Here is a 13,852-nt window from a genome sequence, read left to right as displayed (position 1 = left end):
AGACATTTGTCCACGACATTCCCTACAAGGTGACAACCAAGTAGGTTTATTGGAAGACATATCCCTACCAAACTGACACCAATTTCTCAAAAAAGGTCAAGAAAAAGGTCCGAACAGTTGGTAAAAAAAATGACTGAGGTAGCTCTCAGGATCAGCGCTGTTGGCTTGTTAACTTTCTACTCCTAATTTACTTTGAATACTACAGTAGGCGAGACTGGCTCTGTGACTCAGCCAGAGATCTCCTCCGGAATCAGGACCGTGAACGACGTTGGGCCTTCTTATGCCACATCACAAGGAACTTCATCGCTAGATAGTGGTTCAAGAAGCAAATGCAAGACCTATTGCAGCTTCTTTAAAAACGTGGACAATTGTTGCTGACCTCCAGGAATCTGGGATGGGGCCCGCCACAGTTATTCAAAATATCAATACAGTGAAGAAAGTAAAATATGGGTGTGAGCCACCAAAACATGCATCAACGTTTCTTATAACCCACTGGTCAGGAGCACTAATGTTTATGTAATATATGCTTAAAATATTGGGTAGGATCAATATAAGCCAATGGTTGTGTTTTCCCCTAGAGTGTGAATGTGGGCATGTAATGGTGTCGGAAGAGGTTTCTTAGGCGAGAGGGGTTACATGTTTTTAGAATTAGTAAAAATATTTTTCTAATATTGATGTTATAATTAATTTCTGAGCATTTTTATTTTAAGTGTGACTTTTTGCTATATATTTTTATATAGTTAGATTAATTGGATGAGAAACCCGGGTTGGGCAAAACAATACAAAGTGACTTTTTCTTTGTACTGAGGTGTTGTTATAGCGACAAGGATGCAAGTCATCATGCCAGATACGTTGCAAAGGGAAAGCAAGTTTGAAGTGCACAATGCTTTATCTAAAAAGGGTAAGATAACAACAGTGAGTGGAGTTGACAATCCAATATAGATATTGTTCTATGCTCTTTGTGGTTCATACCAGAGAATATCTCACTACGGCCTCCATAGACTGGACCCACACTAACTTCTTCTCCATGTAATGATCAAGGTATGCTATTTCACTACCTCTTTACAATCAGGAGTGATCTTTTGTGGGTAGAGACTTAATTTCTCAAATGTTGTCTTCAAATATGAGAGATCTGATCAACCTTATCCAATGACAATCAGAAATGCAAGTTCTGATTAGAGCTGCCTCTGGATTTCCCCAAATCTTAATCCACAAAATGCTTTGTCTTCGTATCTGGTTGGCCACAAGTCATAATATATGATTTTGAATAGTTAACTTTTAGATCTAAATCTTCCATATAAGAAGAAAGGGAATCCAGTAAGGCCCGTAGGCCGTTTGCTGAGTGTGCAATCAACACTGCATCATCTGTATATAGAAGAGTGGGAATGAACCGCCTTCCTATTTCTGCCATGTCCTTTCCTGAGCCTAATAAGTGATCACATGTCAAACAAGTGTCATGACAAGCTGAGGCTCGGCGGAGAGGAGATATTGCTTCCTTCTTTGCAACATACACAGATCCCATTGCTGAAAATGAAACATGAGTGTTGTTTGACATGTGCTATAGAAAAAGAATCATCAGAGAAACAGTAAAAAAAGAAAAGAAGTGAATAAAAATAAAAAAAACACTGATGAAGTCCTGTCTAGGGGACGAAACGCGTTAGTTGGGGTGAGGCTGAATGATCATTTAAGGAATAATGAAACAAGACTTATAAGAAATGTTCTAGTATTACTGGATTTTTGGAGCACTCAAGGAAATTTCTTTTGACTACCTTAGCACTCCCTTTTATGTATGGATTTTGATATTGGGTAGATGGTCTCTGTGCAATAGGACCATTGGGAGGTAGAGTGCTGTATTATTACACTCTAAGTACTAACACCTGTGTTGTGCAGCTGCTTGTTGGCCAATATTGCTCTTCCAGTAGTGATTGCTGATACCATTTATATTAAGTAGGAAGAGGAAAAGGGCTAAGAGACACCCCTGTCCGAGGCCCCATGAAGATCTAATTTGGGATGTATTTTCAACATGGGGACTAAAGCGGACTTTTACTGTTAAATCATGATGCAAACATTTTATAAGGGTAAAGATTTCAATTTTAACCCCAATTTTGCCCCATTATAGCCCATAACATTGGACAATTTTCTAAAGCGAATGCGTTTGTCAGGTCAATAAAGGCCTGATGTAAAGCTCCCTTCTTGACCATGACACATTTTACTGCTATAAGATAAAAATGTAAGCTCTGATCCACAGTGCCAATTCCAGGCCTGAAACCAAATTATATCTCAGTCAAGATGTTATTTGCTTTAGCCCAGGTTTCCAGGCTGGACAGAAGCAGATGACATAGATTGTTGACACCAGAAACTAGCAGAGAAATAGCTCTATAACATGATGGCAGTGCTCTGCCCCCTTTCTAGGTTGAGCATAGCAGCATGCAAGTCTGCTTTTCAACGTGTTGTAATCTACTCTGTGGGCTTTACCACACGCATATCACGCCCATCACTTTTATTCGTTCCTTGCCTTTCAAAAATCCCTTCATTTTGTTGGTAAATGCTTTACGTTTTTCCTGCCCTGAGGCAGTTTCGTTACGCCTTGGAGACTGACCCTGTTACATAGATTATTGCACAGGCACGCATATACTTTAGCAAGGGCAAACTACATTATTTTTTGTCGATGCCCTCCGCGCGCAATGGCGCTTTGAAGTTATAAAGCACGAACCCGATTGCCCATATTGGAGCGTACCAGTTACAACTACAGTTCCCAGAATGCATTATGTTGCTAAAGGCACACACATGCTCTCCACGCCTCATGACTCTGCACCTAGGGACTCCAACAGTATGTGTTTACCATTTTCAACAGAAAGAATTGCTCGAGTTAGGGAGGCACCTCCAAGGCAACAAATATATGCCTTACTTGAAATCAGCGGGTTACTGAGTAGCACTTTTGTCTTCACGTGATAGGGTGTTTTTTCTAGATTATTTCTGTCACTCTTGAGTTGTTTGGCAATCATGTTTAGGAACGTTCTGAATGCTTACTTCAGCTCTTGATTATAATATTGCTAAACAAAAACAGCAAGGGACTACCCTGTAGTGAGCAGTGGCATGCAGCTCCCTAGGAACGTACACCTTTCCTTTATGTAGGAGCTTCCCTTCTCAATGCTGACATTCCAATATTATATAGTTTTCTTGGTTGATTTCTTTCCTACTACTATGAGTGCCAATGGATTATGTGCACGTTTAATAATTAATGTTGATTTGGCTTTATACTAGTGCCACATTGTCTGTTTTATACTTATTGAACCATTAAAATATCCTGTTGTTAGTGGCATTTTGAGCTTCCGTGCAGTGCCTGAATTGACTTGTGTGCACACATTTTTTTAATATTCTCCAGTTTTCTCATTTGGAAAGAGTATGCGTGATGAACGGTATCCGTATGTCGCTGTATAAACAAATCTGGTTACAGACCGTAGATTCTGCAAACTCTTAGCATGTTTATACTAGTGGGAAGAAAATTGTTAGCAGATTCAACCAACCCTGCGAGAAAGACAACAAATATAGAAGTAGATTTTACTTAAAGTATGCTGAGTTGGTGACTTGTTCTAAAGCCATATTCGCAATTGATTACCTTTTCTTTACAATAATATAGGCACACATGTTGACTAATGTTGCACTTTATTTTGTGCGATCTTCACAATTATATGAAAAATGTTGTCTTGACAAGGTATATTGTAGGACAAAGTTATGAAAACAGAAAAACAACTTTGCAGGACAATTCTTTCAAAAAGCCAATAGCTCTTTACATGGCATTTTAGCAAATAATTGTTTTGCACAGGTCACCCATATTTGCTACCAGATGGAGTTTTCCTCCTTGTTTCTGCAACCTGCCATTAAAAGCAGTCTCCTTTTTAGGTCGAGCATTGCAGCGCAAAAGCACTGCTTTCCGTCGTGTTGTTCTAATAAAGTTTTTTATTGGGTTGACATGATGATTGTATAAGTATTATTAATCTCTCTTTATTGCAATTATAATTATGATTCAGGCCAACAGTTTGAACAGGCTTGATATGTTTGTCTGACCTTTCTAGTTTATTTCTCTCGTTAGTCCTCCTCCTTCATAGCTGTCTTGTGTCTTTTTGGGGGGAATTGTGTTTGCCAACCAGCAACTCTGATGATTGGGTGGTGAAAGTGATATTCTATTAGAATTAGTATGGCAGATTTAAATTAGGATGCTAAATTGTAACATTTTCATTTTTTACTGCAGATAGAGGAAGAAGGTAAGTGGAAGTGCTTTAATTATATGCAGGGCCACTGGAATTATGTGGCAGAGAGGACCAAATTAGGAGACACGGTTGACCAGTTTATGTGGCAAGAAAAGTCCAATTAGGCATCTACAACACCAATAATTCTAAGTCTCGCAAATGCAAGACCTATTGCATTGCAAATGCTTGTTTAAAAATGTGGACAATTGTTGCCGACCTCCAGAAATCTGGGGTGGGGCCCGTCATTGTACTCTTTATCACATTTGTTAAAAGTGGGGGGCTAAGAAATTGATATGAGATTTAAAAATATCAGCGTGAACACCATCTGGACTTGGTGCTTTCCCAAAAGCCCATTTTCCAAGGGTAGAAACCACTTTACTGATTTCTATCGGATTGGGAAGACTCTGTAAATTTGGTTCAATCCTGCACAAACCATTTGCTAGGTCAGCAGATTGATTTGTTGTTTCCTGACTGGAAGATTTTTGAATAAAGGGACACCCACATATGTGCTGGAATCACAGATTCGATCTTTGGAATATCTTGGCCTGAGAAGAAAGGGTGATTAACTATTTCCCAGAGCATATTACTGCACCTCGCCCTGGCCGCAACGGAAAGATTATGATCACCTACACACTTAGGACCAGATGTACCAAAGGATTTTACCCATTCTGTGTCTATGGGGAAAAAGCTTTCGTACATATGGCCCTTAGTGGCTATTTTAAAATCCGAAAGAAAGGGTGACATTTTTGCTATCAGAATACAATCAATGGTTCTCCCTGTAGAACTTCCCACAAAGACAGGGATGCTACTTTTCTCCCTTTGCAATAAATCACTAGGACAAATTAAATCACACATCAGTACAAGAGTATTTAGTACCTTCCCATCACTGTGTGCATAAAATGTTTCATATTTTCATTTTTTGGTTCATAAACCCACAGACACGCTTAACATAAGATGAATCAAGACATGTTAAAATCCCGTACCCAAAAAAAAAAAAAAACGTTTTATGTATGTATGTATGGGGTATTTGTAAAGCGCATTCCGGCCCGGGGCATCGAAGCGCTAACTAAGGTGAGGCAACAATGTCTGTAAAGAGAAAGGCGCAGGCTATCGAGGGAACAGCCAGGTCTTAACCCGTTTCCTAAAGATAAGGTAATTGTGCTCTTTTCTGAGATCCAACGGGAGAGAATTCCAAATCCTAGCGGCCGCGATAGTGAAAGCTTTATCCCCCCACTTCACCTTCTTGGTACGGGGAACTTGGATTTGAAAGGTGCTGGCAGAACGCAGCAGACGTGTAGATCGGTGCCACTGAAGTTTAGTAGTCAGATACTTGGGCCCAATCCCGTGCGTGGCTTAGTGAGAAATACAGAGAGCCTTTAAAGAAATCCATTGGGGCTATAGGGAGCCAGTGAAGATTTCTAAGGCTCTCCTTAGCGGAGGCTGATCGTGGCAAATTCAATATTAATCTGTGTTCTGCATCAGCTGCAGTTTTTTAAGTGATCCTTTGTCCAAGTTAAGCAAGAGGGCGTTGCCATAGTCCAATCTGGACAGGACCAGAGCCAGGGTAGCGGTAACTCTCCATTCTTTTAATAGATAAGGAAACATTTTCTTCAATTTCCTCAGAATCCACATGCAGGTTTTAATGGTCTGATTGACCTGAGATTGAAAAGATAAGTGGTCATCAAAAAGAAATCGTAGATTCCTTGAAGTGGAACCAGGTAAGGGCAGAGTGCCACATTCTTTGGGCGACCAGTTAGGGGACCACTGTGCCCTACTTATCCCAAAGCAGAGAACTTCGGTCTTATCACAGTTTAGTTTTAGCCAGTTGGCCTTCATCCAGCTGCTTACTGTCAGCATGCAGGCATTGAAACGAGCCGCGACTATCTCCCCATCTTTATTGATGGGAATAATAATTTAAGTAAAAATCTTCCAAAAACCTGTCAAACTGATCTATCAAGTCACTCACATGCTGATTAAAAATATTATAATAAAAATGTATCAATAAAATATCAGGCTCAATAGGGAAGGATAAGAGAATTACCCCAAAAAATGGGAGCAGACCACACCATTGATGCTTGGAGGGTAGCGATTTGGACAAATAGAAAAGTAATAAGGCAGCCTTTAGCCCTTCCTCCCGGTGACGGAAGGGCAGGCAGAGCCAAAGCATAATAACCATTGTTATGAAATGCCTCAGCCATCCAAGTTTCTTGCCAACAAATAATGTCTGAAGCACTTACAAACCCCCTCCAATCTGGGTTTGTGATCTTAGCATGTACACCTGCCACGTTCCAGGAAAAGAGACTAATACCTTTCAATGATACCACAGATTCTGGATGTACGAATAGCTTCAATGCATCTTCTGTTTGATGGGCTCCCAAAGTCTGTAAACCACGTTCAATATCAATTTCCAATTTTTAAATTGACTCAATTGGTTCGCCCTGGAGAAGGAGTCAGTCAACTGTATACAGTCCTTTCATTAACACATATTGATTACCTACAGGAATATTGAACTGATATTGCATTTTAGGATATGGGTCTTGAATCCTTCTGAACAAATTTACAATTCATTATAGGGCATAGGTACTCGCAAACAGTTTCCCAAGGTTCATAAATTTTGGTCTGCTATGTGACAGAGGGCTGCATTGTTAACAGCACAGTGGCAGTCGGGGTTAGAGGTTTGGCAATGACGTGCCTGTGGGTGACACGAAGCATATATATCTGCTGAACTACCAGATGTGAAACCGGAAAAACTGGATTAATCTTGACTGCCCCACTTAACCAAGCTGTGTGATCTAAGGTAATTGTTTTATTTCACTTCCTCTCCTTTTTCTTATCACATATAAGAGGACTTCGAAAAACATGACTTCCAAATTTGCACTGTACAAACGTTCTCCTGTGTTTGATTTCATAAACTACAATGTTGTTTGAGTACAATAGCATCTTAGGCCACCCAAAAACTTCACAATACTGACTTACCTTAGTTCACTACTGGCATTGTTTTCAGAGTGAAGGAAGAATGAATGTCTCTAAATTTATGTCTGAAAAATATCACTTTAGAAAAATATATACTTTTCAATGCACTGATGTAATCTGATGTACTAAGAAGAAACGTTACTGAAATACACTTTTTGAATTTTGAAGTGACTTTAACATGTTTTTACACATTTGCTGCAAGTTGTATTTAAAAATGAAGGTGTGCTGAAAGTTAAGCGTGCAGGACAGCCTAGTTACTTTCTTTCTTTAATTTCAATTAACCTTTAAATATTTGCTTGCCTGCTTATTTAACACTTTTGTTATCGTTAGTGCTGTTTCATGGACACAGCAGCAGAGTGCATGATGCTATAGCGAGCAGTCAAGGCTTACACCAGGAGGTGGTAAAGAAATTAGAATTCAAATACTGTACAAAAAGTGATCACACTCGATAAGCTCAACCCCAATCAAGTGTTATGTTTTAAGATGGCTAGAAAAGTGGGATTTAGAATGAAACCATAAAAATTAATTACACAATTCTTAATCCTCCCTAACATGGCTTATGGTGTTTCAGAGCATGCAGTGTATCTGCTGAGGCAAAGTGTTCTGCAAAGTTATAATCGAGAGCTGGCCAACACACTCAGAGTACGGAAAAAAAGGAAACTGGACAAGCACCCATTCTGTACCTAGTAACGTCGAGTAACCTCTCTGTTTCAATGTACTTGAGCCTCACAATTTCCCAGAGACCAACCATCCTGAGACCCATTCACTTCACTTTCAAGTATTCACCTCTTTTTACAAATTGACTCCCGCCATTCATTTGCATGCATCTTTGCCCTCTTTAAAGGTGGCTAATATTGCCTTGCAAGTGGTATCCCCTTTATAAAAAGGTTGTATCTCTCATCCAATTATAGATGGCCTCTGCAAGAGGCTGTCTATCATAAACAGAGCCACTGGAATAACGGATTAGAGCATCAGCTACATAAATTTGTAGATTTTAACAAAAATATTCTAGCTCAGACTGCTCAAAAGTTACTAACATGGCGACACGCACAGCAGCCCAGTGTAAGATCGTTCTCTGAGGTTCAATGGTCAGTTTTCAGTTGCTTATTTCTGTATTTGGGTGTTAAACAAGTACTGAGATGAAAGCACTGAGATGAGTGCTTTCCCACATAGTGTTAACCTGTAAAATGTCAAAATAAATGATATGATCACAAAATGATCCCCGTCACGTCGTATGATTTGACTTTTCTTAACGTATACTTTAGTCAATCCAGCTACATAATTTGGTCCTCCCGTGTTGCATAATTCCAGTGCCATTGATCATATGGCATCTGCAGGAGACACCCTCCAACCAGTGGTATTGTCTTCGTTTTTTAGGTCTTGCCTAGGCAGCACATGTGTGGTCTCTTCGAGACATAATGTGTCTATTCTGTAGGCTTTCAGCACACCCATTGCTTTTCATTAGTGCCTTTCTATGTCTTTTAGAAAAGCTTGCTTATCTTTGGCTAATCTATGCTGTTGGTCCCTTTTTTGTGTGTTTTGCTTCCTCCCACGTTGCAGCGGCCTATTACTTGCATTTTTCCTCTTTTTTGTATGTCTGTTCGTATGCACGCACTATTTTTATTGTTGCTTTCTGACCGTGTTTGTTCAATGTCCAGGTTTGCCTTTGTAGTGGTAATCTTTCCACTTGTTTGCTTTTTGTTGTAAAAACAAACACCCCCCTACAATGTTTTTATGACAGTTTGTTGCTGTTTCGTTTTTATTCATTCACTCTGTTGCTGTGTTTTTTTTCACCGAGCCTCTAGCTCATGGGTACTCGCAACCATTTTTCTAGGGGCCAAAAAGTTTGGTCTGTGATGTGCCCGAGGGCTGCATCGATGCCAGCGGATTGGAGGTTGGGCAAGGGGGTTGGGAGTATTGGCAGTTAAGTATCTGTAGGCGAAGCGAAGGATATACATTTGGGGCCAGATGTAGGAACCGCTTTGCATGGTGCAAACTGCTAAATTTGCAGTTTGCGCCATGCAAAACAGACATCGCGATGCACATTCCCATTTTGCGAGTCGGTACCGACTCGCAAAATGGGAATGCGACTCACAAATAGGTAGGGGTGTTCCCCTTCCTATTTGCGAGTCGCACCGCAATGCAGAATTGCTTTGTGACCGCTAACGCGGTCGCAATGCAATTCGCAATTAGCACCCATGTGAAATGGGTGCTAACTCATTTGCAAAAGGGAAGGGGTACAGACGGGACCCCTTTCCCTTTGTGAATGTAGCCAAAACTATTTTTTCAGAGCAGGCAGTGGTCTAACGGACCACTGCCTACTCTGAAAAAATGAAACCAAATGGTTTCATTTTCCCGAGTGTATTGCAACTCGTTTTCCTTTAAGAAAAACAGGCTGCAATACAAAACAAAACTGCTTTATTAAAAAAACAGTCACAGACATGGTGGCCAGCTGTCTCCAGCAGGCCACCATCCCTGTGAGTGCAGGGAATCGCAAGGGGGTCGCAAATTGCGACCCACCTCATTAATATTAATGAGGTGGGTCTTTGCGACCCCCTTGCTATTCGCAGATGGTGTCGGGGACACCATTCTGCATATGGGATTGCGACTCGCAAATTGCGAGTCGCAATCCCAAACTTACCTACATCTGGCCCCTAGTGGCTAAATTGAGCAATATGAAACTAGAAAACCTGGGATTAATTTTGGCTTCCCCAATTTTCCAAATTCTGTGATCCTAGGCAATTGCTTAATTTCACTTTCCCTCCTTTTTTTCTTCATTATCACATGAGTTCATCGAAATCAGGGTGTGCACCGACAAATCTGCTCCTGTGTTTAATTTAATCAACTATAATGCTGTTCATGTATAATAGGAACCCAGGCCACTCAAAAAGTGCACATAACACCAGACTTGCTTGTTTAATTCCCTATTGGCGTATTTGTCAGGTAGGGGTAAAAATGAATGTTTCTAAATTCATGTTTGAAAACTATCACATTTAAATGAATACTTCTCATAGCACTGATACAATAAATTATACTTGTGTGAAATGGACTACATGTTAACACACTTTTTTGAATTGTGAAGTAACTTATATTTTTACACATTTGCTGCAAGATGTCTTTAAAAATGAACATGCTTCTAAAGTGAAGCTCAGGACTCCCTGGTTACTTCCTTTCCATAACACCAGTTAACCTTGAAATAAATGATTGCCTCTCTATTTGCGATCTTTATATTGTTAGAGCTGAATCGAACAACCTTGTACTCCTGTTGCCCAGGAGGCCGCATGAAAAGGTCAAGGGGGCCGCATGTGGCCCCCGGGCCGTACTTTGGGTACCCATACTCTAGCTGTTCATTCGCCATTGCAGCATCATTTTCTTTCCCCTGAGCCTCCAGCACTGCTTGTTACAATGTGCAATCAGCAAAGCTACTATATGTAAAATACAACTTAACTGCAACAAACATTTTACTTCCAAATATGTGTGCTTGTTAATATTCCATTGCGGTTTCCATTTTCCCATAAGCGTTAAAAATATCTTTGAAAAATACACAAACGCTTGTGTTTATAATTACACTTTGGTGCAGTTTTGCTTTTATTCACACTCCGTAACTGCATCACTTTTTCACCGAGCCTTCTCTAAAAGGCTGGACTGCACTTTCTCTTTCAGTTTGGCTCATTCATGTGATACGTAGGCTAACCCCTTCATGTCAAATAAAATATAGGAGTGGGTCGTCCTCTTGAACTGCTGCCTCAGCGATCACTACTTATGAAACAGAAAGGCTGCAAAAGAGTCAGTTTATTGATGTACTGTTTTTTTTAATAGAACTTATTGGAATATTGTTTATGCATGCCCACGCTGAAGCATGGCACACCATTGATCCATGTTCCCCAAACTACTCAACACTATTGATCCATGTCCTCCAATGACCGTCATGCTATCTGTCCACGTGTCCAAAGCCTCCTGGGGCAACAAGCGTCACACAAATTATCCTTGTACCCCAAGTCCAACTTTCTATGTGCCCATATGTCACAAGTCCTCACATTAGCCATCAGTATGGTCTTCGTCTACCCACTCTCTCGCCAGGGGCTCCAAGCAACTCATTCTGTTGTGTGTAACAAGCTCCACAAACATCAGACTGTTTAATGAGCAATCAAGCAGTGCCCTAAGAGTTGGACTAATAGGTCAGTGTGGGGGCGTTTTGTTTGTCGTTTGTGGACCTGTTGTATAGTATGCTTTTTACAGTTTAATAACCTAATAGTAAAACAAAACATTGCCTGCAGCAAGCTCAGATCCATGAAGTCTACCATACCTTCAAAAACACTTCCACACCATGTCTTCAAAACTGCCCCAATTTACACACTTGTGCATTTTTTACCTTTGCTAATTCATTTATGGGGGCCGCGTCATAGCGTTTTGTTTTAAGCAAGGTGTCACTTAATTAAATTTGAAGTGTTGTCACAACTACCAGATAAAGAGTGTGGCGAACAGCCCGTGAATACGTCACTGCTCCCAAGCTCCGATGCCATCAGTGAAGTGACATCTTGTTTATCACTGCTTCCCAGTTTTTTTGCTTTCCTTGCCTGTCTTAACTCCAAATGTTAGAAAGCCATGTCGCGTTCCAACCGCAACGTCGGCCTTGTTGTGACAGGTAGCTTCAGGTCTTGAAGAAAACACTCATTTCAGACCACGTTGGGGGTTGCCTTTTCTTTGCACGTAACTGCTATTTAGGTTACTTAGAGCGTGAGAAAATGGATTTTACACATACTAGTTTTGCTCCTCTAAGCAAACAAATGCCGCCTGTTTACTTTGAGTCATACGTCATGTGCCTGCAAGTTGGTATACACTTTTTATGTTGTGTGCAGTATTTTTTTTGCAAGTGGATGCAATTTGGGCTTGATAGAGCCTTACACAAATTCTGTAATTAAGCTATCATTTAACCACCCAGGATAATGTGCTGCGTGGCTAAGCCCTTATAGGGTCCCAAGGAGGAGACCAATCGGCTATACCAGTGCTTGTTTTTCAAAGGTACTATCCCAGCCTCATTCCCAGTTGGTCGCCTCCTCTCTTTCAGGTGAGCGCTTCCACGAGCAGGCAATCTCCGACTGCCATCCTGTCCTCCGTTTGCTGGAGATTCTGCACTTACCTACGGCTATATAATGGGCCACCAAGCTCGTTTCCCCCTTCTTACTCTGGTGGCCTTTGCCAGATCTGTAGGTGCGTCCCTGACCTGTCTCCTCCCTCGGAAGCTAGTCTTTTGCTGCCCGTTTTCCTGCAGTGATCTCTGTATAACCAAGAGGCAGTTATATCCTGCCGATCACGTTGACCTATGGTGCTTCCCACTGCCGTTCGGAATACATTCGCTATCTATCGCAGGTTGCATTCTCTCTCACCTGCAGGTGGTTTTGCCCACGCCACCTTTGCCACCCACAAAAATCCATTTTAAGGAACGCTGGTCAATGATGTTACTCAATGTAGGCTCCAGAGGCTCCACGTCAGGGGCATCTTCGAACTCATCCTCCGGCGGCGCTGCCATCTTGGGAGTGGCCCACGTGACTACACTGCCATCTTGAGAGGGGCACACGTGATCGTGACGAGACACAGAAGAGTCGCTCCTGGGTCAAATACGGCCATTTTGGAAAAGGTGCGCCTCCTATTAGCGGCAATGGTCGAAGCCGCAAATTAATTTAGCGGCAGCCATATTAGGCAAGGCTTACTAAACGGAAGAGACCGATTTGGCTCGTAGGAATGTCTCCGACCAATCACGTTGAGCGAGTTTTGTAACTGGGGGCGAGGCTTGTCTGACCCTCTTATGATTAGTTCACAGGCGGGCATGCGGAAGTGAATGGACGAAACTCAATAAAACACAGCGCAGCTAAGGGTGATCGAACACCTCACGGACCAAATGCCAGGACAACAATAAATGCCTAAGCAGCGCAAAGGCTATGGCACCACAAGAAAATGAGGAAAAACGTCGGAGCAATACTTATCTGTGTAATGCAGCAGCAAAGAAAGAGGAAGAGTTTTAAGGATCGCCGCAGTTACGGGCGATGTTCAGGGTGATTGGTATTGAGACTGTTTGATACGGTTGGGAAATGTAGTTTTTTCTTTAACTTTAATCTGATTGACTGCTGTGAGTTTATGTTAATAAACAGCAAAGAAGGAAAAGCATAATCCGAAGCCTCCAGTCCTGACATAGAATGTAGATTTTCCTAGTAATTTATGACGGAAAGTCTTAATTTTATTAAAGACACGGAGGCGAATATTATGCGTTCTTTTCTTACTTTAATTCAAACAGCAGCAGTCAAGAAAACTACAACTCCCAGGAAGGTTAGACAACAACTAACCAATGGGAGCGAAACCATAACGTGAACTGGACCAATAGGAAAGGCCCATAAACCATAGAGAGCACACTTGACTGCAAGCAGCCCTCTTTTCTTGAACGAGCAAGTCAGATAGAGTCATGTAACAAAGGATAAATGAGGCCAACAATTGTTATTGATAAAATAAAGGAGCACAAGTCTTGAACCAGGGCGATGATCCGACAGGATGATGCTTGAGGAAGTTGATTCCGGACAGGTTGTGAAGGCGACTCCAGAAGACTCTTCTTGACGATGGAACCAATTGAGTAAAGA

The 13,852-nt window shown here is 41.3% G+C and overlaps 1 protein-coding gene across 1 annotated transcript in view; it reads right to left on the bottom strand.

Annotated features, from left to right (window-relative positions):
* GET3 (guided entry of tail-anchored proteins factor 3, ATPase) overlaps positions 1 to 12,802 on the bottom strand; it is a 57,639-nt gene extending 44,837 nt beyond the window's left edge. The window contains exon 1 of the mRNA XM_069231846.1: positions 12,611 to 12,802. Within this exon, the coding sequence (XP_069087947.1) occupies positions 12,611 to 12,753 (143 nt within the window). The 5' untranslated portion in view covers positions 12,754 to 12,802. The remainder of the gene's footprint in view (positions 1 to 12,610) is intronic.
* Between the last annotated feature and the right edge of the window lie 1,050 nt (positions 12,803 to 13,852).

This window comes from Pleurodeles waltl, chromosome 4_2, assembly GCF_031143425.1.
Source record: "Pleurodeles waltl isolate 20211129_DDA chromosome 4_2, aPleWal1.hap1.20221129, whole genome shotgun sequence".
In the NCBI taxonomy this organism is placed as follows: Eukaryota; Metazoa; Chordata; class Amphibia; order Caudata; family Salamandridae; genus Pleurodeles; species Pleurodeles waltl.
The sequence above is the reverse complement of the archived record's forward strand: the minus strand, read 5'-3'. Positions and strand labels throughout refer to the sequence as shown.